This window comes from Aulonocara sp. 'chitande type north' Nkhata Bay, linkage group LG3 (genome assembly GCF_057382095.1).
Source record: "Aulonocara sp. 'chitande type north' Nkhata Bay isolate Kocher_YH1m ecotype deep benthic linkage group LG3, A_spYH_male_GT1.1, whole genome shotgun sequence".
NCBI classification, from domain to species: domain Eukaryota; kingdom Metazoa; phylum Chordata; class Actinopteri; order Cichliformes; family Cichlidae; genus Aulonocara; species Aulonocara sp. 'chitande type north' Nkhata Bay.
The window spans coordinates 16813367-16824783 of record NC_141346.1 but is presented as its reverse complement, the minus strand read 5'-3'; the positions used below and the strand labels follow the sequence as shown (position 1 = coordinate 16824783).

General features: G+C 43.3%; 1 protein-coding gene across 1 annotated transcript; it reads right to left on the bottom strand.

The window, feature by feature from the left end:
* Positions 1–6053: 6053 nt before the first annotated feature.
* On the bottom strand, positions 6054–10221 carry LOC147334226 (E3 ubiquitin-protein ligase TRIM21-like). Its single transcript, XM_086286506.1, has 2 exons — positions 10125–10221; positions 6054–8271 (listed from the first exon to the last, which is right to left on the bottom strand). Exon 2 carries the CDS (start codon positions 8262–8264, stop codon positions 6618–6620), a length of 1647 nt encoding a protein of 548 aa, XP_086142632.1. The 5' UTR covers positions 8265–8271; positions 10125–10221; the 3' UTR covers positions 6054–6617.
* Positions 10222–11417: the final 1196 nt, after the last annotated feature.

Here is an 11417-nt window from a genome sequence, read left to right as displayed (position 1 = left end):
CAGGGGAGCAGAGTCTGAAACACAGTTCAGGCGGCCGGCCTGGGGCCCGACAGCACAGGAGGCCAGGATGGGACAGTTCAGGAGGCCGTCCACGAAGGAGGCCGTGGCAGCGACAACCTCGTTTAGGAGGGCGGCCACGATGGCGATGACGACCAGCCAGCAGCCTAGAATGCGGCCAATGAAGACGAGGTGCCAGACGCGGACCAGATGGTGGTGTGCCAACAGCGGAACCAGGCACAGATGAGGAGAAGCAAGAGGCAGGACCTGCTAAAGCCAAACCAGGCGGGGCTGGAGCTGATGCAGCAGGCGATGATGCGGATGCTGGACCAGACGAGGATGCAGACACGAAGGCTGGGCCAGGCGAGGCTGAAGCTGGACCAGGCGAGGCTGAAGCTGGACCTGGACCAGGCGAGGATGAAGCTGGACCAGGACCAGGCGAGGATGAAGCTGCTGTTGCTGGCGGCTGGACGGGCTCCTCGGGCCCCCCAGCTGGCAAAGCAGGAGGCTGGACGGGCTCCTCGGGCCCCCCAGCTGGCGAAGCAGGAGGCTGGATGGGCTCCTCGGGCCCCCCAGCTGGCGAAGCAGGAGGCTGGACGGGCTCCTCGGGTCCCCCAGCTGGCGAAGCAGGAGGCTGGACAGGCTCCTTGGGCCCCCCAGCGAAAACAGTCTCAGGACCAGTGGGCACCGGGGCCCCCGGCACACGTGAACCAAAACCAGTCGGCACATGGGCCTCTGGCACACATGAAACAAAACCAGTAGGCACATGGGCCTCTGGCACACATGAAACAAAACCAGTAGGCACATGGGCCTCTGGCACACATGAAACAAAACCAGTAGGCACATGGGCATCTGGCACACAGAAAGAGGGCCGCAGCTGCGCAGAGCACTGACCCTGCTCAGGCAGCGACAGCCCGGTGCAGTTCACAGCTGGCATCTTGGCCTCCAGGGGTCCAGAGTAAGCTGAGGGCTGTAACCCAGCCTCTGGGGAAGCCCCGGAGCGAGTAACGGTCACTAATGTTGCCAGTTTTTGAGGAACAGGTCCATTGTGAAACAGTTTGTCTCCCTGCTCAGAAACAGCGGTGGAAAAACAGTGTGAAAATTGTGACTCAGCCATTAACTGAACTATGGGTTGTAGCGATGCTAGCGGTGGTGGTGGCTGAGTGGCTAACTGTAGCAGCGGCAGAACAGATAATTGTGTCCTTAGGGAGGCTAACGGTTGAGCTACAGACTGGGAAGCTTGTGGCTGGACACAGAACTGAGCCGGAGAATGGCGATAAAGTCCTGGCTCAGAAGGAGCGGCAGAGACACAGTCTGTCAGTTTTGCAGAGGGTTTGTAGACGCCCACTTGGGAAGGATCCGTTACCACGAAGGTAGGTAAGCAACCCACACAGTCTCCCATCCCGCTCTGAATAGCCCCAGAAAACAAAGTCCCGGAATCTGGGGAAGCCAAAGCGTCCCGCTCGCTCACCGCATCGGGCTGCTCGAAAGGGAATGCAGACGGGGGGTGAAGTCCAAGATCCAAAAGGAGAAACTCCCGCTCCCACGGACATAGCGAGCCTAGAAGCCATGGGAGACCGGTCACTAGACGCTGTAGCCGCCTCTCTACAGCGCGCTGGGACCTGCTACCCGGGTTTTCCAACCACAGGTCGATAAGCTCCTGTGTGGCATCGATGAGATTCTCCCGTAGCTCCTTAGACGGATTAAGCGCTGCTGGGTCCATCTTGTGGGCGCGTCGTACTGTCACGGCTCGGGTCAGTGGCCGTGTGAAGAGTGGAAAGGAGGACTCAAATGCAGCACTTATTCAGACGTGAGGGCGATTTATTAACAATACCAAACATAAAGTGGAGATGGCAAACAGAACTAAGGATGAACTAAACTGGGAGAAACTATACCAAGGAGTAGCAAACCTGAACATGAAGGGAGAACAGCAGGGAGAGCACACAGGGAATTTCACAGAGTATGAACACAGACGACGCGACGAGGAACAGAGGCAAACACACACCATAAGTACACAGAGAGACACTGGGAAATCACACACAGGTGGGAGACACAGCTGGACCTGATTAACCTGACGAGACAGGGGAACACTAACACCAGGGACCAATAGAGGGAGCACAAACCCAGAACCCAGTACCTAAAATCCCAAAACACAAACCATCCCAAAACAGCCCATGAATAATAAAGAGAATAATAACAATAAGGGACACAAACACAAAGTCACTGAGTCATGGACGCAGGACCATGACAGATCCACTGATGCACTTGTTTTTATACTTTAGCAATATGCTGACAATATATTAAAGTTTAGCTTGCACTTGTAATACTAAATATTTAAAATCTTTAGAATATTCTGTCTGACCGACAACTGCTGCAGGCTTCAGGTGGAGCCCAACCCTCCACCTCTCTCATTTCACGTAAAACAAAACTTACTGCATTATTTTCATTTTCTTCGTGAGATTTTATATATGTTTTTATTTTCAGATTCACTTATACATAAACTATGAAATCCCATGAAGTGCAGAAAGCTACATTAGAATTTGCTTTTTTATTTGTATGCTTTTTTAAATTATCTTGGCACTGAAGCAGCACACAATACAAAGAAGAGACTGCACATTTTACATGAGCACAAGCATCAAATTTGAAATTCAAATCATTTGTATTTTACTAAGATATGTGGGACTGATTTGCCTAACTTCTCCTGACCGGACTCTCCTCTGCTCTCCATTTTGAGTCCCTGACTAGTTGTAGTCATAGTGTTTATTTGACTTCAGTTACTTTAACAGCAAAATCCGAATAAACACTTGAGAGGGATATTATACCCCTTAAGTCAAACCGAGTGATTTATGACCCAAATAAAATGATTTATGACCTATGGAGTAATAAAGGAAGTAATAAAACAAATGGTAGCCATAAAAATATATTTTTTAACAAAATTATTATATTCATAAAAGTATGATCAAAATTGTCACATTTTATAACTCATTAATTTTCAATAATTAGAAAATGATTTGATTATTAAAACATATTGGGTTTATTTTTTCCTATTTTTTAAGCCAAAAAAGTTTACTTTTTATGGCCAAAAAACGCTTTGTATATAGCACTACCCCTGCACTGTTTATATATACACCTGGTGGAACTGTAATAAATACTGACTGTACCTCTGAGTCCTCAAGCGAACCGTGACAATTTCTCCTTCTTTCATGTTTATTCACCTCTTTATTTAATCATCATTTACTATTTATCTGTTACTCTCTTCCACACCATGTTTTTTTAATCTTCCCCACATCACCCCAACCAATCAGGCTGCCCCTCCCTGAACCTGATTCTGCTGGAGGTTTCTTCCTGTCAAAAGGGAGTTTTTCTTTTCCACTGTTACCAAACTGCTTGCTCATAAGGGGTCATAAGGCTGTTGGGATAGTCTCTGTTTTCTTTGTACTGTTGTACTTGAGGCAACTAACAACACACTATATATATTGTGTATATAAATAAAAATGAATTGAATTATGCATATTCCACCTGAGCTACAGCCACTCCTGTAGCTCAGGTGGCAGAGCAGGTCAGCCACTAATCAGAAGGTCGGTGGTTCGATCCCAGGCTGCCTCCAGGCTGCATGCCAAATATCCTTGGGCAAGATACTAACCCCATGTTTGCCTACTGGTGTTGGTCAGAGGGCCCGGTGGCGCCTGTGTCTGGCAGCCTCGCCTCTGTCAGTGCGCCCCAGGGCAGCTGTGGCTACAATGTAGCTTGCATCACCAGTGTGGGAATGTGTGTGTGAATGGGTGAATGACTGAATGTAGTGTGAAGCGCTTTGGAGTCCTTAAGGACTAGAAAAGCGCTATACAAATGCAGGCCATTTACCATTTATAGAGAGACGAGAAGATGATGCTCCAGTTACAGCAGTGCAAGTAAACAAACAATAAATATAAGAAGAGTAAGAAAATAAATATACACTTTAGGACCAGGGGTAAAGGGATCAATAACAATTTAAAATTTACAGTTTGATGATTTAAAGTCTCACACACAACCCATCGAAAGGGGAGGGACCGGCTGCTTCCGAATAGAGCACATTTCATTTATAATTTTGTAAATCCGAGCCCATTATGTATTCATGATTTGAATCCTGGGTTGTGCGAAATCCCAGAAATACACCCTAGACAAAGTGAATCTGTGAACTAAGGTTTAAGTTTATTAGCTTATGTTGTGGTGATCCTCGGGTTGAGGGATGGGTGTTCATACTGGAGTGCAAAATTAGGTCCTCAGTTTAGAAAAAAGAGAAAAGAAGAGGAGGAGAAACAAGCAAAAGATCCAGGTAAGCAGATGTGTGATTGGATAATGGCAGGTCATCCTGAAACCATCAGAATCAGAATACTTTATTAATCACTAAGGAAATTATGTGCATTACAGTTGCTCCAAGAAGAAATTGTAAAAATAGTAACAGTAACAGACTAAACTCCAAGCAATGCATTATGTTACAGATTTTAATATTAATTAGTCGTTGTCAGTTGCTGATTTGTCCTGTTCTCATTGTATGACGAATTATGATGGCTGGTGATTAATAAAGTATTCTCATATGTTACCGCTAGTTTTACAAACACATTCTTCTTTATGTCTGTTTACGTGTTTTTTATGAAACTGATTTTCAATAGTACAAGTACCTTTGCTCTCCAGAATAATGCAATCACCTCTAAACAATGCAAATATTTTATGGCTTTTTATCAGCTGCAACACCATGTAGTACCAGGATGTTAGATTCCCTTTACCAGACAGTGTTGTTAGCCCCCAACCCCCCAGGCTCCAGGTGTCTGAGCTCTAACCCTGGCTGCCAAATGTGCCCCCTAGGCCCTTGTGCCTTTTACCACCAGACTAAGTTTGTAGTCCTATCTACTAATATTATTTTATTATAGCACAAGGTTCAGCTAGGTTACTACTTTACTTTGAGCACATTTTGTAACCTGATACTTTATCAAACTTTTACTCGAGTATTTTTGACACTAGCAGCTGTACTTCTACGTGAGTAAAAATGCACTTTTGCCACCTCACTTGCCACTTTTCTTGAGTTTGTACAATTTTTACATTGACACTTTCAACGTTTTACATGTTATCCTTGATCACAGTTCTAAACAAGCTAACTTTCTTGACATCAAAGTAACCCAAAAAAAGCAAATATATGTCCAGTTCTCTTTACTCCAAACTTGCGGATCGGAAAATGTATGTAATTACTATGCACTTAATGCATACATATTATTAAAATTTGGGCTATAATGGTTGTATTGATGTATAGCAACTTGAAATGCTCCCAGAAATGGCACTACAGCATGTAAAAATATAAAGTAAGCTCTGGCGGACTTGGTTCTATGGTAGGTTTTAAAGGGTTAAGTAATGCAGGACAGGATCACTCTCTGTGTCTCTAAAATCCAACAATCTGGCAATCACCTCTAAATAATGGGAATAGTTTATGGCTGTTTATAACATGCAACACCATGTAACACCTGGATGCTAGACTCTTTTACCTGGCAGTCTTCCTAGCCCCCAACGCCCACCCTTTACTTCCAAACATTGTGTCATGCTGGAAGTTTTTATCCTGCCCACCTCCAAAAGCAGTTTACCTGTAAGCCAAAATATTAGAGTTAAACAAATTTGTGAAATCCCTGAACAATACGGGTTGTGCAGTAGCAGTAGTACTAGAACTAGTACTACAGGGTGGGCCATTTATATGGATAACATAATAACATGGGGATGGTTGGTGATATTAAAGTCCTGTTTGTGGCACATTAGTATATGTGAGGGGGCAAACTCCTCAAGATGGGTGGTGACCATGGTGGCCATTTAGAAGTCGGCCATCTTGGAATCAACTTTTGTTTTTTCAATAAGAAGAGGGCCATGTGACACATCAAACTTATTGGCAATGTCATAAGAAAAACAATGGTGTGCTTGTTTCAACATAACTTTATTCTTATATATTCTTAATCATCCATAACAGTCATAAAAACACAAACAAAACCGCAAAACACTGGGTCAAATGACCCAGAACCATGATAGTCTCTCTGTCCCTGTCTGTGGTTCCTCTGTTATCCAGAGCACTGTTACAATCATGTACAAGTACACCAAGTACCTGTTTCTCTGTAGGCGCGTCACACATATATCTGTTCCCAGGATAATAGTGGAAGAATTGCACAGACTCTGTGTCTCACTTCATAAGAGAGGTTTTCTAACAGGGACCTGGGAAAGAGGAAAATGGATGGATGAATATTCTCAGATTTGTTTTAATATTATCCATCAGTTTGCACTGAGCAGATACAAAGTCTTCACACAGATCCAAAATAACCAAACCACTTTTACACATCATAACTGCCCCTCAGCTGAAGTCTGAATGCTTTGTTTTAATAAAAGAATCTAACAAAAGGTTCTTTTTTATTAATTTAAGGTTTCTGAAATGTTATGTTTGATATTTTGTCTTCTTCTTGTCTTTACATCAAATTCCATTAGCAATAAACCAAAGAGTAAATCTGAGTCCACAGTAATCAGAATCTATGTAAAACATGGAAATCGTAAAGTGTTTACACTCAATATGTTCATTTGTTCCTTTATGTAAAAATCACTCAGTTCATCAAATAAAATCAGTCGTTGATTGGTTGATTGACAGGGCAGATAATCAGAGGTGCAGAGTTGTTACCACCATGATTCAGACTGGGACCGAAGTATGGGTGGAGTTTGTGAGTGAAGGAGCAGCCAGTAAAGGAGTAGATCAAAGCTGCAGCATCTACATCATAAAAGGAGACCAGACCCTCCTCATAATCCACAAACACCCCCACCTTCTCAGGACCAGGCTGAAGACAGAGACGGACTGGAGGGGCAGCACACGCTTTGTACTCATTTCCATTTCTCAGCAGGACAGTCCAGAAACCATTCTGAGGACTCAGTATAATATTTGACCTCCTGTCGATCGACTCTCTGGCCACTCCTAAATCCCACTCAGTCTTTCCTTTAACCTCAACCTCAAAGTAAAATCTGCCTGAAGAGAAACTCTGCTCTCCTAAAACACAAACACACTGAGAAAATCTCTCTGAGTTGTCTGGAAGTTTCTTCTTCACATCACTATGATACACTTGTTTTCTATCATCACACAGAATGAGAGCAGGATTTGCTGTATCAGGATCCAGAGTCACATCCACTGCATACTGCTGGACCCTCTTCAGCTCAGCCTTAAACAGCTTCTTCTTCATGGGTTTCCAGAATGTCTCCTCCAGCTGAGCCACAGCTCTCACCACAGTCCCCTCATATGATGGTGGACGGACTCTGACCTCTGTCCGGTCCTTGGTGGGTGGAGCAGCTTTCAGGGAGGAGAAGCTGTGGAGGAGGTGGAGATGGTCTTCAGATTGTGAGAGCTGCTCCACCTCAGAGCTTCTCTTCATCAGCTCAGATATTTCCTGTTCCAGATCTTTGATGAGACCTTCAGCCTGTTTCTCTGTCGTTTCCTGTTTGTCTTCGATCTCCTTCATGAGATCCTTCAGCCGTCTCTCAACAGACTCCTTCAGAGCAGTGAGGACCTGAACACCCACTCTTTTCTGTAAATCTGCACGATCTTTACTCATCTTCACTGACTCTTTGATCTCCTGAATCTTCAGTCGTCTCTTCTGGATCTTCTGCTGAATCTCAGCCTCTGTCTTCTCCAGCTCTGCCTTCTTTCCTTCATATTCTTCTTTCAGAGGAACAAACTCGTGGCTCTTGTGGTCTAAAACAGGGCAGAGCATGCAGACACATGTCTGGTCGGTTTTACAGAAGAGCTCGAGAAGTTTATCATGCTTTGTACACACCCTGCCTTCAAGGTTCTCCACAGCATCAATCAGCTGATGTCGTTTCAGACCTTTGACTCTCAGATGAGGCTCCAGGTGAGTCTGACAGTAGGAGGTCTGACACACCAGGCATGACTTCAGGGCCTTCAGTGTGGTTCCAGTGCAGACATCACAGGGAACTTCTCCTGGTTTGGCAGCTTGTTGCTCTGAGCTGCTGGCGTTCTGCAGAGCTTCACGTCTGCACTGAGCAACCATCTCAGAGAACAAAGTGTTGATGTCTAGTTCAGGTCGTCTCTTGAACACCTTATTACAAATAGGACATATATATCTTCGATTAGTTTTCCAGTGCTGACTGATGCAGTTTTTGCAGAAGTTGTGTCCACATGGTGTGCTGACTGGATCAGTGAACACATTGAGACAGATGGAGCACGTAATCTGATCTTCAGATTGCAGATTACCGGCAGCAGACATGTCTGCACTGTGAAGGAGAAAGAAAACATTTTTTTTTAAAATTCTATTTTGTTTCATTTTTTAAAAAGAAAGTGTCAGTATTTTACTCTTTACATGTGTCCATCAACAATTTTGAGTTATTGCTGCTCTGCTGTGACGGTATGTATACTGTGATGAGCAGATGAAGCACTTTAACCCTCTAAATGAGCAAACCTCCAGGTGAAAAAGTGTGAAAATCACCAGAATGATGCCACTTGTCACAGCCACAACAGATGTCATTGGCAGAGTTTCCACTTTCTGATGGTTCGTGGACCATAAAGTTCTTAGGCAAATTAAAGCAGCAGAAAATGTTATAAAAAGGTACCTGGTGTTGAAAATAAAATATTAGTTAAATTTAGTTAAAATTTAATTTAGTTAAAATTAGAGTAGAATTTGGAAACTCTACTCTACTTTTGATCTACTGGTCTGAGTCAGTGACCCAGTGTTTTGTGTTCTGGTTCAGTTTCCATTATTTGATATTATTCGTGGTTCTGTTTCCTTGCTCTTCCTCATTTAATCTTTTGTGTTTCCTGTTCTCTTAGTTAGTTTATTCATCTTTAGGTTCTTGTTACTGTGCCTCACCTGTGTGTCATGTTTAGTCTTAGTCTATGCTGTTTTGTCTGGATGTCTCTCGCTCTCTCTCTCCCTCCATGTTCCTCTCTCTCTGTGTCGCTCGCTCTCTCGCTCCATGCCTTAGTCATGTCTGTATCTGCCTTAGCTGTTCCCATGTTTGCCTCCTTGTGGTTCATCCATTGCCTCCCCAGTCCGTCATGTGCTTCCCTGTCTGATAAGATAAGATTTGCTGATGGTATTGCACCACCATTTATTTAACTTCCTGTTCCTGTTTTTATTATTCATGATGAAAATGGTGGCATGTGAGACAGCTCTACTGACAAAACTCCCCTCACTCTGTGACAAACAGAGTATTTCCTCTCAATGCTTCATAATAAAGGCCTGCTTTCGCTTTGCTTGTAATGTGAAAGAGCTAACTGAAACAAAAGCACTAATAAAAAGAGGAAATGTGGAGTCAGACAGAAGTCAAAAAGACAGAAGGTGCGTTCCAAAACAACCCCCACATTTTTCCAAAAAAAACCCCCCAAAACACAGCAATCTGCAAAGAACAACACAAATTATTGGCTCAAAAATCCCAACGAGGGAGTGTGAGAGAGAGTGCCGCAGGCCTGCTGACCACAACCGTCGAGTGTGCGCTCAGGTGCAAGTGTTTCTCTGTGAAAACTGCCGTCCCAGTTACTATGTTACTGTGACACGTGCATGTATGCTCGTATTGCTTCTTAGCTCTAGCAGCATTCTCCACAACAGGTTTTGTGGATTTGGCAGTAAATTGTGTGTCATAAACTTTCTAAGTTACATTTGCATGACTCATTGAAATGTCTTCCTGAAAGTAAAACTCTTACAAACACTTATTCCTTAAGGCCAACTGCAAAATGGTTTATATGCCATTCATAAAACATTAGCGTGTTAGAAGACCTCTTCTAACTCCAGAGAAGCCTGATAGACCCGTTTAAGTAAGATCAGCGTTTTCTAATCTTTTGCCATTCTCAGCACACAGCTCTTCTCTTTTCCTAAGTCCTTATCATATCTCCTACCAACTTTTCCTTGACCTCAGTGACGTCTTCATTAAGGTCAAGGAAAGCAGGTTAGGAATATAAGATAGGAGGTACTTTTGGACACCTCGAGGTTCATTCCAAAGTCCTGAGCAGTGCCTCAGTGAGACTCTTTCAAACAGCAGCTCAGTGTTTCTACAGTGGATCTGTGGCTATATGAGCACATTTCTATTGAACCAATGTGACTGTGATGAACAAAGTAATCAGCTGCACTCACCACTGTTGCTGAGAGAAACCTGATGGACAGCTGAATCTTCTTTCAGAGACAAACAGGACTCAACTGCAGCTCTGCTCTCTCACACGTTTACTTTCGCTTCTGGAAAATGATGTTAAATTTCTTGCTCCGCCTCTGGCTGTACATATTTGCATTTCCTGCTTCTCCCATTAGGATCACCTGGTTTGTAGCAGCTAACTGGTGTAGCAGGTGAAAGGAGTGGATCCTGAATTTACACAGTAATGATGGTGTTAGGTGAAACTCAGATGTTTCCTCTGAGCTGAATTGATGCTTTAAATTTAAGATGTTAAAAATTCATTTTTGAAACCTCTGACTATCCCTCCTTTCAGGCTGCTGCAGGTACAGATGACATCAGGTTAAAAAAATATGTTCATTTACATTTCTGTGTTTTTTATTACTTAAAAAATGTAAATATATGTTTATATTTATATACATTCATATTTTTAATTAGTGCTCTTAAATGACTACAACAATAATAATAATAGTTATTTTTGATTTGACTAACCAACTAGCCTGGCTCTGGTCGACTGTGAGGGGAAGTAAGGTGGCCAGCAGGCTGACACGCTCTGGTAGAGCTGCAGTCATGGAGGGGGTCACTGACTTTTTGACGTAGGGTGTATCCTCAGTAAGCAGCCCAGGAAGGTAAGCTCGGGACTGGTGGCGCGTGTAGTTTTTCAGCAGGTATACACTATATACACATCTAAGGGGGTGCCACTCCTCTCAACAGAAAGTCTTTCAGGTTTATGAGCTGCTGCGTGGCAGTTTGAAGCTTCAGTTCCCTTTACAGATTTTCTATAGGGCTGAGATCAGATCTGGAGACTCTTTGCTTTGATCAGTGTATCCTATCAGTGTATACGTATTAGAGTGATTTATTTTACTACTCATTATATTACTTTCATGTTATTCTGTAAAATGTCCTGAAATACACTATAGATTTATACTTTTCACTGGTTAGGGAGAAACAAAATGGACTCGCCCTCTCCCGTGATGCACCACTGTCCAGCCCTCAGAGTCCATCTAGGACTTGAATTTTTAAATATTTCTCTTGTAGTAACCACTAAACTCAACATTGATGTTTTTTGTCTCAGCCATTTAATCTCAAATTTATTCTGAATGTTACAAGGACAGATATGGACAGTTTCAATACGAAGCACAATGCAGTGTACATGAATAACGAGTAGGAATTCCTCCTCCTCTATACTTACACTCAATGAGCTCCTCCCTGACAAATACCAAGTTATCATTTCCATACTGTTTGTGTGTGTGTGTGTATTC